The 12,714-nt window shown below is 55.2% G+C and overlaps 1 protein-coding gene across 1 annotated transcript in view; it reads right to left on the reverse strand.

Moving 5' to 3' along the window:
• Window positions 1–10,158: 10,158 nt before the first annotated feature.
• Window positions 10,159–12,714, reverse strand: part of ARHGEF10 (Rho guanine nucleotide exchange factor 10) — a 62,349-nt gene continuing 59,793 nt past the window's right edge. Inside the window, exon 29 of the mRNA XM_068970311.1 lies at window positions 10,159–11,704. Within this exon, the coding sequence (XP_068826412.1) occupies window positions 11,193–11,704 (512 nt within the window). The 3' untranslated portion in view covers window positions 10,159–11,192. The remainder of the gene's footprint in view (window positions 11,705–12,714) is intronic.

The following is a 12,714-nucleotide window of genomic DNA, read 5'->3' on the forward strand; positions in this document are numbered from 1 at the left end:
GGTGCCAACACTGTCATTTTAGAGTAATTACAATAATTCCAAGAGAGAAACCCGAGTCAAGGCCCCAGTGGAGACAGTGATCCCTGAACTCCCCAGAACAAATCTGCCCTGGGCCACCAGGGGAGGACGCCCTGCAGCCGTCCTCCTGGGTCACCGTGCCTCCAACTAGGGAGGACGAGGGGCATTACAGCCGCCTAAGTAGTTCCAGATTCACCGCAGAGCTGTGATTACAGACAATTTATGCTGTTGGTATTTAGGAAAAAACTGAAACAGGATCCCAGATGGAGGCCCCACAGCACGGAGCGCCGCCTGGTTTCAGCTCAGGGACGAGAGTGGACTTGGAGCTAAAAGGAAGCCTCCTGCTTCCCCAGTGCCAGCGTGGCAGCTTGTATGAGCACATGCAGAAACGGAGTGATGGGGCTGCCAGGAAGATGCTCGGGGACGAAGGGACAGCCTCGCCATGTTCCCAGACCCTCTGTTCTCCCAGCGCTGGAGCCAGCAGCCGGCATGGTCCCGCCCCAGGAACACCCAGACACTGGGACCAGAGGGGACCGCACAAAGCCAGGCTGCCCCAGCGGCTCATCCTGATGAACCACGGACACTTCACTGTCTTCTCCCCTCCTCCCAAACCCAAGAGGGCCTTATGGCCTGTAAGCAAAATCTCTGAACTCTTTTCATTGTGTTCTAATTATATTATCAGCAATATCCCGTGCAATTGACATTACAAGGTGGAAAGACCTTATTTCTTTAAACATTTGCTTTGTTAGGCCCCAAAAGGACAGCCGGAACCTCCAGTTAAGAGTGCATTCAGGGGACTGTCTCTGGGCAAATCTGAGGGATGGGGTGCTCCCTTCATTTCCCGGGTAGGGAGGAGGACTCTTAATAATAGGGCACCATTAGCTCAGGCCAGGGGAACACTGGCAGTCCATTAAGGGTCCTAATTGGAAGCTGAGTACCTGTGGTTGATGTGAAAAGGAGGGAGGCGGCCTGATCACAGGCTGGGAAGAGTGAACTCACCACCCCCCAACCCCCACTGAGGGGCTGCACAGGGATTTAAAATCTGCCTGCAAGGCGCCTTCAGTGCTCTGAGCAGAAATAAAGCTTTTTACATTGATTTGTTCTTTTCCTTGCCCTTAGAATAGATGTGGGGGTGGGTGGAGATAGAGGATGTGGTTTTGTAGGAACCTAAGAAGAGGGGGAATTTTTTTTTAATTTACTTAAGGCTACAGCAGCAACCACGCCAGAGTGGCAGACCCTGCCGGCCCCGACCCGGAGGCTGGGGTCGGGGGGGGGGGGGGGGGGGGGGGGGGGCGGGCGGCAAGCTTCCCGTGGAAATGCATTTAACCTCCCCTTCAGACACGTGAGCCGGCCACACGCTGTCTTTATTGAAATGCGGCTTCTTCTCGCGCCCCACCCCCGGCCATCGTGATGTCAGGCACGTTCCAACCCAAGTGACAAGCACCGCTGGTGGCCCGTCTGGTCGGTCAGTGGGGCAAAGACTCCAAGAAAAGAAAGAACTCGCTGTGCACCAGCCCGGCACCCCGCGAGCCCCCAGCAATGCCGGTTGCACAAGGAAGGGGGCCCGGGGTGTCGCGGAGGGCCCCGGGGGTCCGCAGGGCAGTCGAAAGGGTGATGGGGGCAAACCAGCGAGGAGCCTCCGCACACCCTCCGGCACGTCCCTCCCCTCCGCGGTCCCAGGTCCGGGAGGGCCCTCCCACCCGCTTCCTGTGGCGCCCAGAGACGGATGCTTCGGAGGCAGCGCGGCCCGGCCATGGCCGCCCGCGAGCCAGGCCCGCGCGGCGCTGAGCACAGGCCAGGCACTCCTTGGGAGCGGGAAGTGGCCGGCTCTGCCGGCCGCAAACGTGGCCACTGGGCCGGGACCGCCTCCCCAAGGAGCGTCCGGCCTGGGGCGCGGGGCGCGGGGCGCGGGCCTGGCTCCTCCCCGCCGGCTCCGGCTGCTCCGCCCCCGAGCTGGCTCTGGCTGGGCTGCGCTCGCCGAAGCCCGATCGGCGGCGGGAACGACGGACACTACGGCGCCCCTGGGGCTGTGTCCTCGGAGGCGGTCGCCGAGGGCACGGCGCAGGGGCTGGTCGCCCCCCGCTTCCGGCTGCAGCGCCCGGGAAGTCCCCGCGCCGCCCCCTCCACTAGGCGCCCCGGAGCCGGGCAGGACCCCACACTCCACCGGGCCGTCTCCCCGCGCTGCCCACCGTCCCCGCCCGGAGGGCCACCCCTGTCCCGGGCAGTGCCCACTCTCGGACCCCGGGCCCAATTACCCTCCGCCTCCTGGGCCCCTCTAGCCGCTGCCTGCCCCTGGGGGCCCACCCCTACCTCGCAGGTCCTCGCCGCGCCCTCCACCCGGTGCCTGCCCGCGCTCGGGGTGCGGAGCCCTCGCCGGGGTCCCCGACGCGCGCGCGCCGGCCTCTCCCGCACCTGTAAGAACGCCGGGGGCGGGCGGGCTGCCTCCCGCGCACCTGCGCGAGCGCCCGTGGGGGCCCGCGCGTCTTTCCGGGGCCCAGCGACGCCAGCCTGCCCAGCGAGTGCCCCCCGCGCCCCCGGCCCTGGCAGCGCGCGCTCGGCCGCCGCGGCGGCGGGGCCCGGCACTCACCACGTCCTGGAGGCCGCGCCGGGCGCTGGCGGATCTGAGAAGCGCGCCGCGGCGGGGACGCGGGCGGGAGGGCGGCCGCAGCCCGGAGCCGGGAGCGCGTGCTCGGGAGCGCGCCGGCGCGCCCCGGCCCCCGGCCGGCTGCCCGGAGCCATCGCCGCTCGCTTAACCCTTTCCAGGGCTGTGAGGGCCCGCGGCCAGCCGGCTGGACGCGCAGGAGGCGCGGGCTGCGGCCCGGACCCCTCGCACCGCGTACATCCTGAGTTTGAATCCAACAGCTCCGCCACCGCCCAGCGAGAAACAGGTTCCCACTGGCGGGGTCCCCGCCAAAGACCAGGCTCTTTTGTGTCCTAGTCCGCCCATCCCCCCAGAAAAAATAATATATATAAAATAAAATAATGGAATTTAGAGTTTAAGTTTTTGGAAAATTAGGGACGATGCGTTGTTGAAACATTTAGTGGTTAAAAAGCTGCCTATATCCGTCCAGACTCCGGAGTAAAAAGGCAACATTGAGAACACTCAAGTAGAGGAAACGCTGAAACTTGTTCTTGTATCTAGAAGCGTGGCCCCCCACTTCCAGGTCCCCGCAGCGGGGACAGGGCGCAGTGCGACGAGGGACCCTCCGAACCTGAACCCCGAACCTCGAACCTCGGGGAGGAGCAGGGCCAGGGGCCTGCCAGCGCACGGGGAGGTGCGCCCCCCCACCCCCACCCCAGCCTCGCTGCTCCGTCACTGAACACAGCTCTCCTGCAGGGTCAGCTCTGGTTAAGACTGGACCCCTGAGGGTCAGTGTTATTTTAAAGGTTTTGTGCAAAGTAATGATTAAATTTCCAAAGGCACGGAAAGCTTATGTCTTTACTTTTCTTTTAAAAAATTTTGCCTTCGTCAGTCTCCACCAGTTAAATGTTAATGCACTCTTCGGTTTTCAGTACCAGAGTTAATGCCCTGAGACCATCATTCAAAAGATCTTCGTTTAATTACTAAGTACAATACTTCAGCATTTGGGTTAAAGGCGGCAGACACAGAGCAAACTATTGGGAAATAACATCCTTATCAGTTAATTCTAGTGGATGCAGACCTTTGGATGCTGAAACAACTCCTATCCTGCACCATTTTTATTTTACCCAGCTGATGTCAGAAGTATTTTAGAATCTTCTAGGGTCATTTCAGTGCATCTGTTTACCTTTTTACACAGAGACTGCGTGTAACAAGCTTACCCTACACCATGATTTGCAGATATCTGGAGGGGAGTTTAAATTTATCCTCTCCCCGAATCTTCTCAAGAGGAGCGGGCCTGACCGTGGTCTCACAGCACCATCTGGCTTCCACGTCCACCTGGTCTGCATTAGCCTCCAGGGGCCACCGGGCCTTCCCCAGCCACAGGCGCTGTCACCACTGAGGTCCCGGTGTGTCCTCTCCACCACTCTGCCAGCTTCCAGAGATCCACTTGTAAGTCATATTAACTTTTCTCCCCACTGGATTTACAATGCTTGGCATATAGTCGGTTCTCAATAAACGTTTACTGAAGGCATGAAAAAAATAAATGAATTAACTTGGAACACCCATGCAACCTCTAAGCCGTCTGGTAGAGAAGCAGAGTAGGGAACCTCACTGATTTTCAGACTTCAGATGTTTTATTTTTTACTTTTTGACCACGCCATGCCACGTGGGGGATCCCAGATTCCTGTGCCCGCTGCAGTGGAAGCTGGGGAAGTCCCTAGATGGTTTATTAAAAAAAAAAAAAAAAGCACTCTGGCCCCAATGTGATCAATGGAAATTGCAGAAAAACATTACATATATTTAATTAGGAGTTCATTCAAACGCCAGGGACCTCTAGATTTCCTGAAATTGAACCTGGGGTATAAAAATGCCAAGAAGCACTAGCTGTCTTAAATATTTTTTAAAAAACATCTATTTCTAGAGTCTTTCAAGAAAACTATTTTGCTATTTAAATTCTCATGGCTCAGGGAGAGCCTGCTTTTGACAGTTGACTTCAATTGTGCAAATGTATCACTGTGCAAAACTGTGCCCGAAAAATCGAAGTTAAAGCTCATGGAATCATCCTGGTCATGATGGTTGACAGGCCCCTGAAGGGGACCCAGGTCCCAGGCTGGGGGCAGTGGGGGGAGCTCAAAGCCACATTTGGAAGCTTCGTGGAGCAGTGGGGAGAACGAGACTTTGGAATCCGGCTGGTGGGGTTTCTAACACGTTTCACCACTGCAAGTACTGTGAATTCTGGACAAGATCCTTACCCTCTGTGCTCACTGTCCTTCTCTATAAAGTGAGGTGTGACTGTCCTCCTAGGGGGAAAAAACCAAGATGCTGGCTACAATGCACTCAGTGCCGTAGGTCATAATCTTAGGGGAGCAAGACTCACCCTTGTCACTTCTAATTCTGTCACGGCCGCTCAGAGTGATTTCTAACAAATACCTGGCTTCCCCAACTCTGTGCTCCCCCACAGAGTTCACCATGCGTGGAAGAGGGGGTGGCTGGTGGGTCACAGCCACTGGTTCTGAGCCTGGAGTGCTGGTACAGACAGCAGGGCATTTTCCCTTGAATAGCCCTGAGCATTTTCCTTTCAGCAGCCCTGCGTTCACACGCTCCCCCAGTCTTCCACAAGGGAAAAAAAAGCAATTAAATTCCAGCGGCTGTCAGGAATTGATCCAATCACTACAAAGTACTTTGAGTCTCTTGGCATGAAAAATTAATTAGAATATCTGTGTGTTGGCGTGGAAACCGCATTCCCTGGTTCATTTACGAGTTCTGTGCACATTGTACAAAAGGCAAGCCCTGCTCCTGGTTGCGTCCCTGTATTCCCCCAACCCCAGCCTGACTACTCCCTTCAGCTCTGTTGACTCCGGGTGCATCTCCATCCTTTCGTGTGACCAGTGGCGGGTCCTTTCTTCATGTCTGAGTGTTTCTGGTGCCTAGAGCCTTGTGCTCAGAACAGAGGATGCTGCCAAGCTCTCTGGAGCACCGCTGACTCCTGACTGAACAGGGCGCCCACATGGACGGTGCCCTGGTTGTGCCAGTGCAATCATCTCACACCATACATAGTGCCTGGCCCACGCTCATGCCCTGGTTATCCTGACGTCAGTATGACAGCAGAGCCTGTCTTTGTGGCCTCATGTAACGGTCACCACTGTGATCTTCAGTCACTGCTGAGTCAGAGATCCAGTGACCTCACTGGGCCTCTCATCGCCCTGCACTCTGGTCTGCGTGGACCATGTCAGCTGTTGTGCACACATTTATTCTCAGCAGACTGCAAGCTACCAGGAGGCACTAAATCCTTGTCAAGCAAGTAAACAGTACCATCACTAGATGGCCAATATGTTTATTAGTATTGATCCTAGCAAATATTCTTTTGGAAAAGAAATAAAAATTTTAGTTAAAGTATCTTCAAAGTATGAATTCATAATGTTTGAGCAAGTTATCTGCAATTAAGTATGATTTCACATAAATCTATGTAGTATGTCTATATGTAAGCAGAGGTACAATTCTGCAAAATACTAGTTGTAGAGACACACACTCGTGCGCACATGCACACACACACACACACACACGTAGGACCCCAGGAGGTGGAGACTCCTTCCATTTTACAGCTGAGGAAATTTAACTCTCAGAGGCTTTCATCATCATCTCTTTCATTCTGTGTGAGGTGGAGCAGGAATTGTAATTCAGCCTCAAAGCCCTGGTTTATGTTCACAGTGAAATACCACCCTCCCAAATGATTGAATGAATCCATGCTCCAGAGAGCAAATCAGGAAGGCTTCAGTTCAGTTCAGTTCAGTTGTGTCCTACTCCTTGCGACCCCATGGACTGCAGCACCCCTGGCCTCTCTGTCCATCACAAACTCCCGGAGTTTACCCAAACTCATGTCCATTGAGTCGGTGATGCCATCCAACCATCTCATCCTCTGTCGTCCCCTTCTCCTCCCGCCTTTAATCTTTCCCAGCATCAGGGTCTTTTCAAATGAGTCAGCTCTTTGCATCAGGTGGCCAAAGTATTGGAGTTTCAGCTTCAGCATCAATCCTTCCAGTGAATATTCAGGACTGATCTCCTTCAGAATGGACTAGTTTGTTCTCCTTGCTGTCCAAGGGGCTCTCAAGAGTCTTCTCCAACACCACAGTTCAAAAGCATCAATTCTTCAGCACTCAGCTTTCTTTATAGTCCAACTATCACATCCATACAGGACTACTGAAAAAAACCATAGCCTTGACTAGACAGACCTTTGTAGGCAAAGTAATATCTCTGCTTTTTAATATGCTGTCTAGGTTGGTCATACTGAGAAGGTGACGGCACCCCACTCCAGTACTCTTGCCTGGAAAATCTCATGGACGGAGGAGCCTGGTAGGCTGCAGTCCATGGGGTCGTGAAGAGTCGGACATGACCAAGTGACTTCACTTTCACTTTTTACTTTCATGTATTGGAGAAGGAAATGGCAACCCACTCCAGTGTTCTTGCTTGGAGAATCCCAGGGACGGGGAAGCCTGGTGGGCTGTCACACGGAGTTGGACACAACTGAAGCGACTTAGCAGCAGCAGCAGGTTGGTCATAACTTTCCTTCCAAGGAGTAAGCGTCTTTTAATTTCATGGCTGCAGTGATTTTGGAGCCCCCAAAAATAAAGTCTGTCACTGTTTCCACTGTTTTCCATCTATTTGCCATGAAGTGATGGGACCGGATGCCATGATCTTCGTTTTCTGAATGTTGAGCTTTAAGCCAACTTTTTCACTCTTCTCTTTCACTTTCATCAAGAGGCTCTTTAGTTCTTCACTTTCTGCCATAAGGGTGGCATCAGGAAGGCTTAGGAGAGCACAAAGCCACAGTCGGTGTAACAGGAATCGTGTGTGAGAAATGAAATCAATGCCACCTTCTTTCACTGCACTGAGTGCCTACCCCAGAGACGTTTCATGCTGTGAGCAGAGACCAACCTTGGGGCGTGCACGCCCTTGGGGAGGGGGCTGGTTGTGTGTCTTGAGAGGGGTCTTCTTCAAGTTGTCGTCTAGCTCATGACTCCTGGTTTATGATGCATGATTCCACACAGGAGTGTCAGGAGGCTTGCCCGTGACTCTAGAAGGAGACAGAGCGGGACGAGGATGCTGCAGCCAGGGAGCCAGGCCAGCCCGCAAACCTGGTGCTAGCACCGCGCAGCCGGAGGGACCCAGGACATCCTGCCTGCAAGGGGGTCCCGGGACCGAGAGAAGCCCTGTCATCCCCGAGGAAGCAGTATGAAAAATGGCTCTGATGATCTGCAGGGTTGAACAGGACAGAAATCCAAATCGAAAGGTACCCTCTGTGTTGCTGGCCTCCCCGCTGGTCATACAGTGACTGCAGAACAGTGCTTAATTTTTCAAGTCATCTCTACATGAAGGCCTACCGAGTAAACCTCTAGAGCATAAATAAGGAGCCTTACCTATTAGACACCAAGTGTATGCCAGGCACTGAGTGAAGCCCTCCACCTGTTATTCATCTGAATCTCCTGGTAACCTTGTGCAGATGCTCCAACAGATGAGGAAACGGAGGCTCTAGAAGTAATGAGCCCCCAGCTGGACGTCTGGTGAGCACGGCGAGTGCTCTCACCCCTGGTTTGTGTTTCCGGAAAACTCACTGCAATGGGATTCAGACACCGGCAGACTTCACGCACCAGCAAAGCCGCTTCCCAGAGTTGTCTGCCCGCGAGTCTGGATGGGGGATGGGGTTTCTCCTGGGGCTGGGGTTGGGAGCAGAGCCCAGGGCACAGCGGTCAGCCTGATGTCAGCCGTGGACCCTATGGAGCCACAAAATCTGGATGGAGAACCCTCATCTCCCCACGGTCTGTGCACGAGGAACGCCAGGCTGAGCTGATGCAGAAGCCAGAGTCCACGCCTGACGTGCTCATAAATCTGAATGCGCGTATATCGAACTTGCTTAAAACACGGAACATTTAGGGGTCTCCCGCCATGGCAGGTTCCTCTTTTGGCTGAGTGTGAATCCCAATCTTCTTTAGGCTACAGACTTATCACTATCGTACATCTTACTCAAAGACCAATGTAAGGGATGGTGTCTGAACATGGGCCCTTTGCCTTTGTTTGCATGTTAGTCTGCATGAGAAGTTCATTTTCAGGACCTAAACAGGGTGTTTTTATACTCTGGTTGGAAAAGCAGTGCTAAAATGAAACAGACCAGTGAGAAGTCGAGGACATCTGAGAACAGAACAGGAATCCCGTATGTTCGTACCAGAAAATTTTGACACCATGCTGTGCGACGTTTGCTGGGGCCGAGAGGAGAGGAGGAGGAGCCACCGAGACCTGCCTCGGCCCGGGGAACTCAGGGTGCCCTCTGCCCCGGGGGTCTGTCAGCATCCCTGGCCCCACACTTGGGACGCCAGCGGCACCCTTGCCCCCACAGGTGGTGAGCAGACTGCCCCCCAGCCCCTGGGTGGAGGGGGCACTTGCCCTGACTGAGAACCACCGAAGCCAGAACAGGAATCCTGTAGGTTAGCAACAAGGAAGGAAACCAACAATTATTTTGGATAAGCAGAAGAAATAAGCCCCGTTACGTACTGACGAGGGCATCACACCCTCTGTGGCCTGCCTCACCTGGAGCAGGTGTCGCCCTAACGCTGCAGCTGCGGGCACCGGGGAGGAAGCCTCCTGCCTCTTCCAGGTGGTCGCCGTGTTCCCTCCCGGGGCCCCCCGGCCGTGCACCCACCACGGCGGGGCAGGCCTCTGCTCTGCGCACCCCCCGCCCTTCCACTCATGCTCCCCGCAGACTCGGCCGTGCTGTCCGGCAGCAAACACACCTCAGCCACTTGGGAAGGTCACGTCTCAAACGGCAGCCTACACGCTGGGCCACGCACAGCAGACAAGCGGGTCCGTGAGCCTGATGCACTGAGGTCCTCTGGATCCAAGTGGACGCTCTGGGGGACGGAGTTCCCAGCTGGACGGTCAGGCTAACCAGTGCTCAGTGACTGCTGGCGAGGCCAGCTGACACGGAGGGCAGGGCTCCGGGATCAGCTCTGCGGGTGGCTCTGAGGTCTGTGCCCCTGGCCCTGTCTGCCGGTTCCGTGCCCTGGCCACGCTCCAGGCAGCCGCTTCCAGCAGAGGCCCCGGCCCTCCCCTCACTCCTTCCATGAGTCCAGCCCGGTCGTCCCAGACCTGGGGAGCATAGGAAGGCTGGCCCCAGCCTGACTTTCCGCAGGTGTTGCCTGCAGCCCCGGGGCGCCCGCCCGCCCGCCTCCCTGCACCCCGTGGCCCTGGCCTGACTTCCTGCTGGCACGCGGGCCCCGGGAGCACGTCTGCACGACGTCACTAAAAATAAGACTGGGAGGTTCTCCACTGCGTCCCTGGAGTCTCTCAGCAGCGACTGGGAATTGAAAGCACCTTTCCACAGGGGCCTGGTGCCGCCTCTGGGAAGGGACCAGTGGGCGGTCCTGCCAACATAATGGTCCCCTCTGTGTCTTACGGGAAAAAAGGCAACTCATGCTGTTGGATGTTGTATTTTTAAATAAAAAGACTTTATTTATGAAATAAAATAGCAGCTAGCAGTTTAAGGAAACCTGGGGAGATGTTACTTCACACGGGGGCACATATGCACCTTGGAAAATATTTGGCTAGGTCACAAAATTAGCATTTTTAGTCACCTGTAAAGTGCTGAGACATCTGTCTCGGGTGAATGCCTGCAGTGTTGTTGTTTTTTTTTTAACCATCCAGTGAGTAAAACCGATAGACAGATACACGTGGAGCACAGGGAACCCAGGTCACTCGCTCACGGTGACCGAGGCAGGCAGCCTGTGTGCCAGGGCCAGCTCGCCTGTGTCCTGTGTCCACCGCCAGCAAGGCCTCCCCCCCTGACCAGCACCATGCATCCTCCAGGACGCGTTCAAAGCCAGACAGTGCTCCTGGTCGACAGGTGCAACACAGCAGGGAAGGATGGACCAAAACGCCGTCTGCCCATCTCCGGTGACACAAAGACACAAGCATCTCTGACGTGGGTATTCTGGTGTCGACACTTGACTCTAAATATTGACAGGAATTGCGCATTTTGGTTCAAAGGAAACATTATTTGTGAAATGTTACACATAATATATTGACTAAAACTTTGTTAATTTTTTTAATAGAAAATTGCGATATAAAAATACTACTTTGTTAAAAATATACAATACACGTATTATAGCACTTTGGAAAACCCAGCTCAACTCAGAAAGCAAATACCACCACCTGGACTGGTAGATTTTAACCAGCTTTCTTCATTGTTACAAAGTCTATTTTGGCGTTAAAGGATATACAACATAAATAAAAGCAGTGAATCTGAATCAAGTAAACCTGCTCTGAGACTGTTAACACCCCTCCACGGCCGCATCTGCGAGACTTCCTGGGAGCTCCAAGTCTGCAGGTAACGGGGCAGACGCGGAGCACCCTCAGCTCCACGAGCGTTCACCCCAGGCTCTGCTGCGCGAGGAGCAGCTGGGGGCTGCCTGGAGATGCCCTCAGGACGGTATTGCACATTTCGGCCCCACAGACGGTCGGGGATCCGTCCCCAAGCAGCGCAGCAGCAGTGAGCCCACGCGGGGCGTTGGCCTCGGCGAGAAGGCCCCGACGGGCCCCTGGCTCACACGTGCAGCAGGGGGATCTGCCAGACCATGAGAGACGAGGCCAGCTCCTCCGGCCGCTGTGGCCTGGCCTTCCTGCTCACACGCCGGTGGCCCTGGCCCCCGCAGGCCACCAGCACGGAGCTGGCCCTGGGCCTCCGGGCCCGCCGGCCTCGGCTGGGGGATGTGCAGGGCAGGCGCAGGAGGTCCTGGGCGAGGCTCTCCTCTGGCCGGGGCTCCAGGGAGCCGGAGCCCTGGGAAGGGGTCGGGGACCCAGACGAGGAGGAGACGTCGCTGCCCTGGGTGATGGAGCCCGGCGAAGTGCCCAGCCAGACGGCGTCGGGGCCGCCCCGGCCCGTGCAGAGCCCTGGCCCCTCGCTGGGGGGTGCATCCCGCTGCTCATCGTCCTGGGGGTCAGCGCCGGGTGGCGGGCTGTCCCTGGGCCTGTCCTTGTCGGCCTTGAGGGAGGCTGCAGCCATGACCAGGAACTTGACAGGCCCGTGGTGCGCGTGGTGGGAGACCAGGCCCCGTCCTGCAAGGGCACAGGGTGAGCTCGGCCCTCCCGGCAGGACCCCATACTCCCCGGCCACCCACCACTCGGGATGCCCCACACACAGCGGCTCAGAAGGAAAACTGCGCCCAGGCCACAGTCCTCTGCACTTCCAGCTACTCCAAGAACGCCTTCAGAACCACGGCTTAAAAAAGTACAGCCACGGCTTTCGTCAACGGTATCTCAGTCTGGTACTTGCTTAGAATGGTTAAAGTGATAAAACAGGTATTTTGTTTTTTGCATCAGAGCTTTCTCACCTGCTCCATGTGCTAAATCAATTCAGTCGTGTCTGAATCTGTGAGACCCCATGGAGCCCACCAGGCTCCTCTGTCCATGGGATTCTCCAGGCAAGAATACTGGAGTGGGTTGCCATGCCCTCCTCTAGGGGATCTTGCCAACCCAGGGATCGAACCTGAGTCTCTTACATCTCCTGCGTTGGCAGCTGGGCTCCTTACCACTAGCGCCACCTGAGAAGCCCGCTTCTAACATGACTCCCACCTCTTCCTTACAAACTGGCACCTAACATGGTCGCTCACTCATTTCACTCCATCCTCTCCCACTACCTGTCCACCATCCAGCAGTAAAGAGACATTTCACGCAACAAACGGAGAAGGTCAAGTTTCACTTGGGTACAAGAATAAGGCTAGATGAAGTACAAGCTAGAATCAAGATTGCCAGTAAAAATATCGATAATCTCAGATGTGCAGATGACACCACCCTTACAGCAGAAAGCGAAAAAGAACTAAAGAGCCTCTTGATGAAAGTGAAAGAGGAGAGTGAAAAAGCTGGCTTAAAACTCACCATTCAGAAAACTAAGATCATGGCATCTGGTTCCATCACTTCATGGCAAATAGATGGGGAAACAATGGAAACAGTGATAGATTATTTTGGGGGGCTCCAAAATCACAGCAGATGGTGACTGCAGCCATGAAATTCAACTACGCTTACTCCTTGGAAGAAACGTTATGACCAACCTAGAGAGCATATTAAAA

Source organism: Capricornis sumatraensis, chromosome 4 (genome assembly GCF_032405125.1).
Source record: "Capricornis sumatraensis isolate serow.1 chromosome 4, serow.2, whole genome shotgun sequence".
NCBI lineage: Eukaryota > Metazoa > Chordata > Mammalia > Artiodactyla > Bovidae > Capricornis > Capricornis sumatraensis.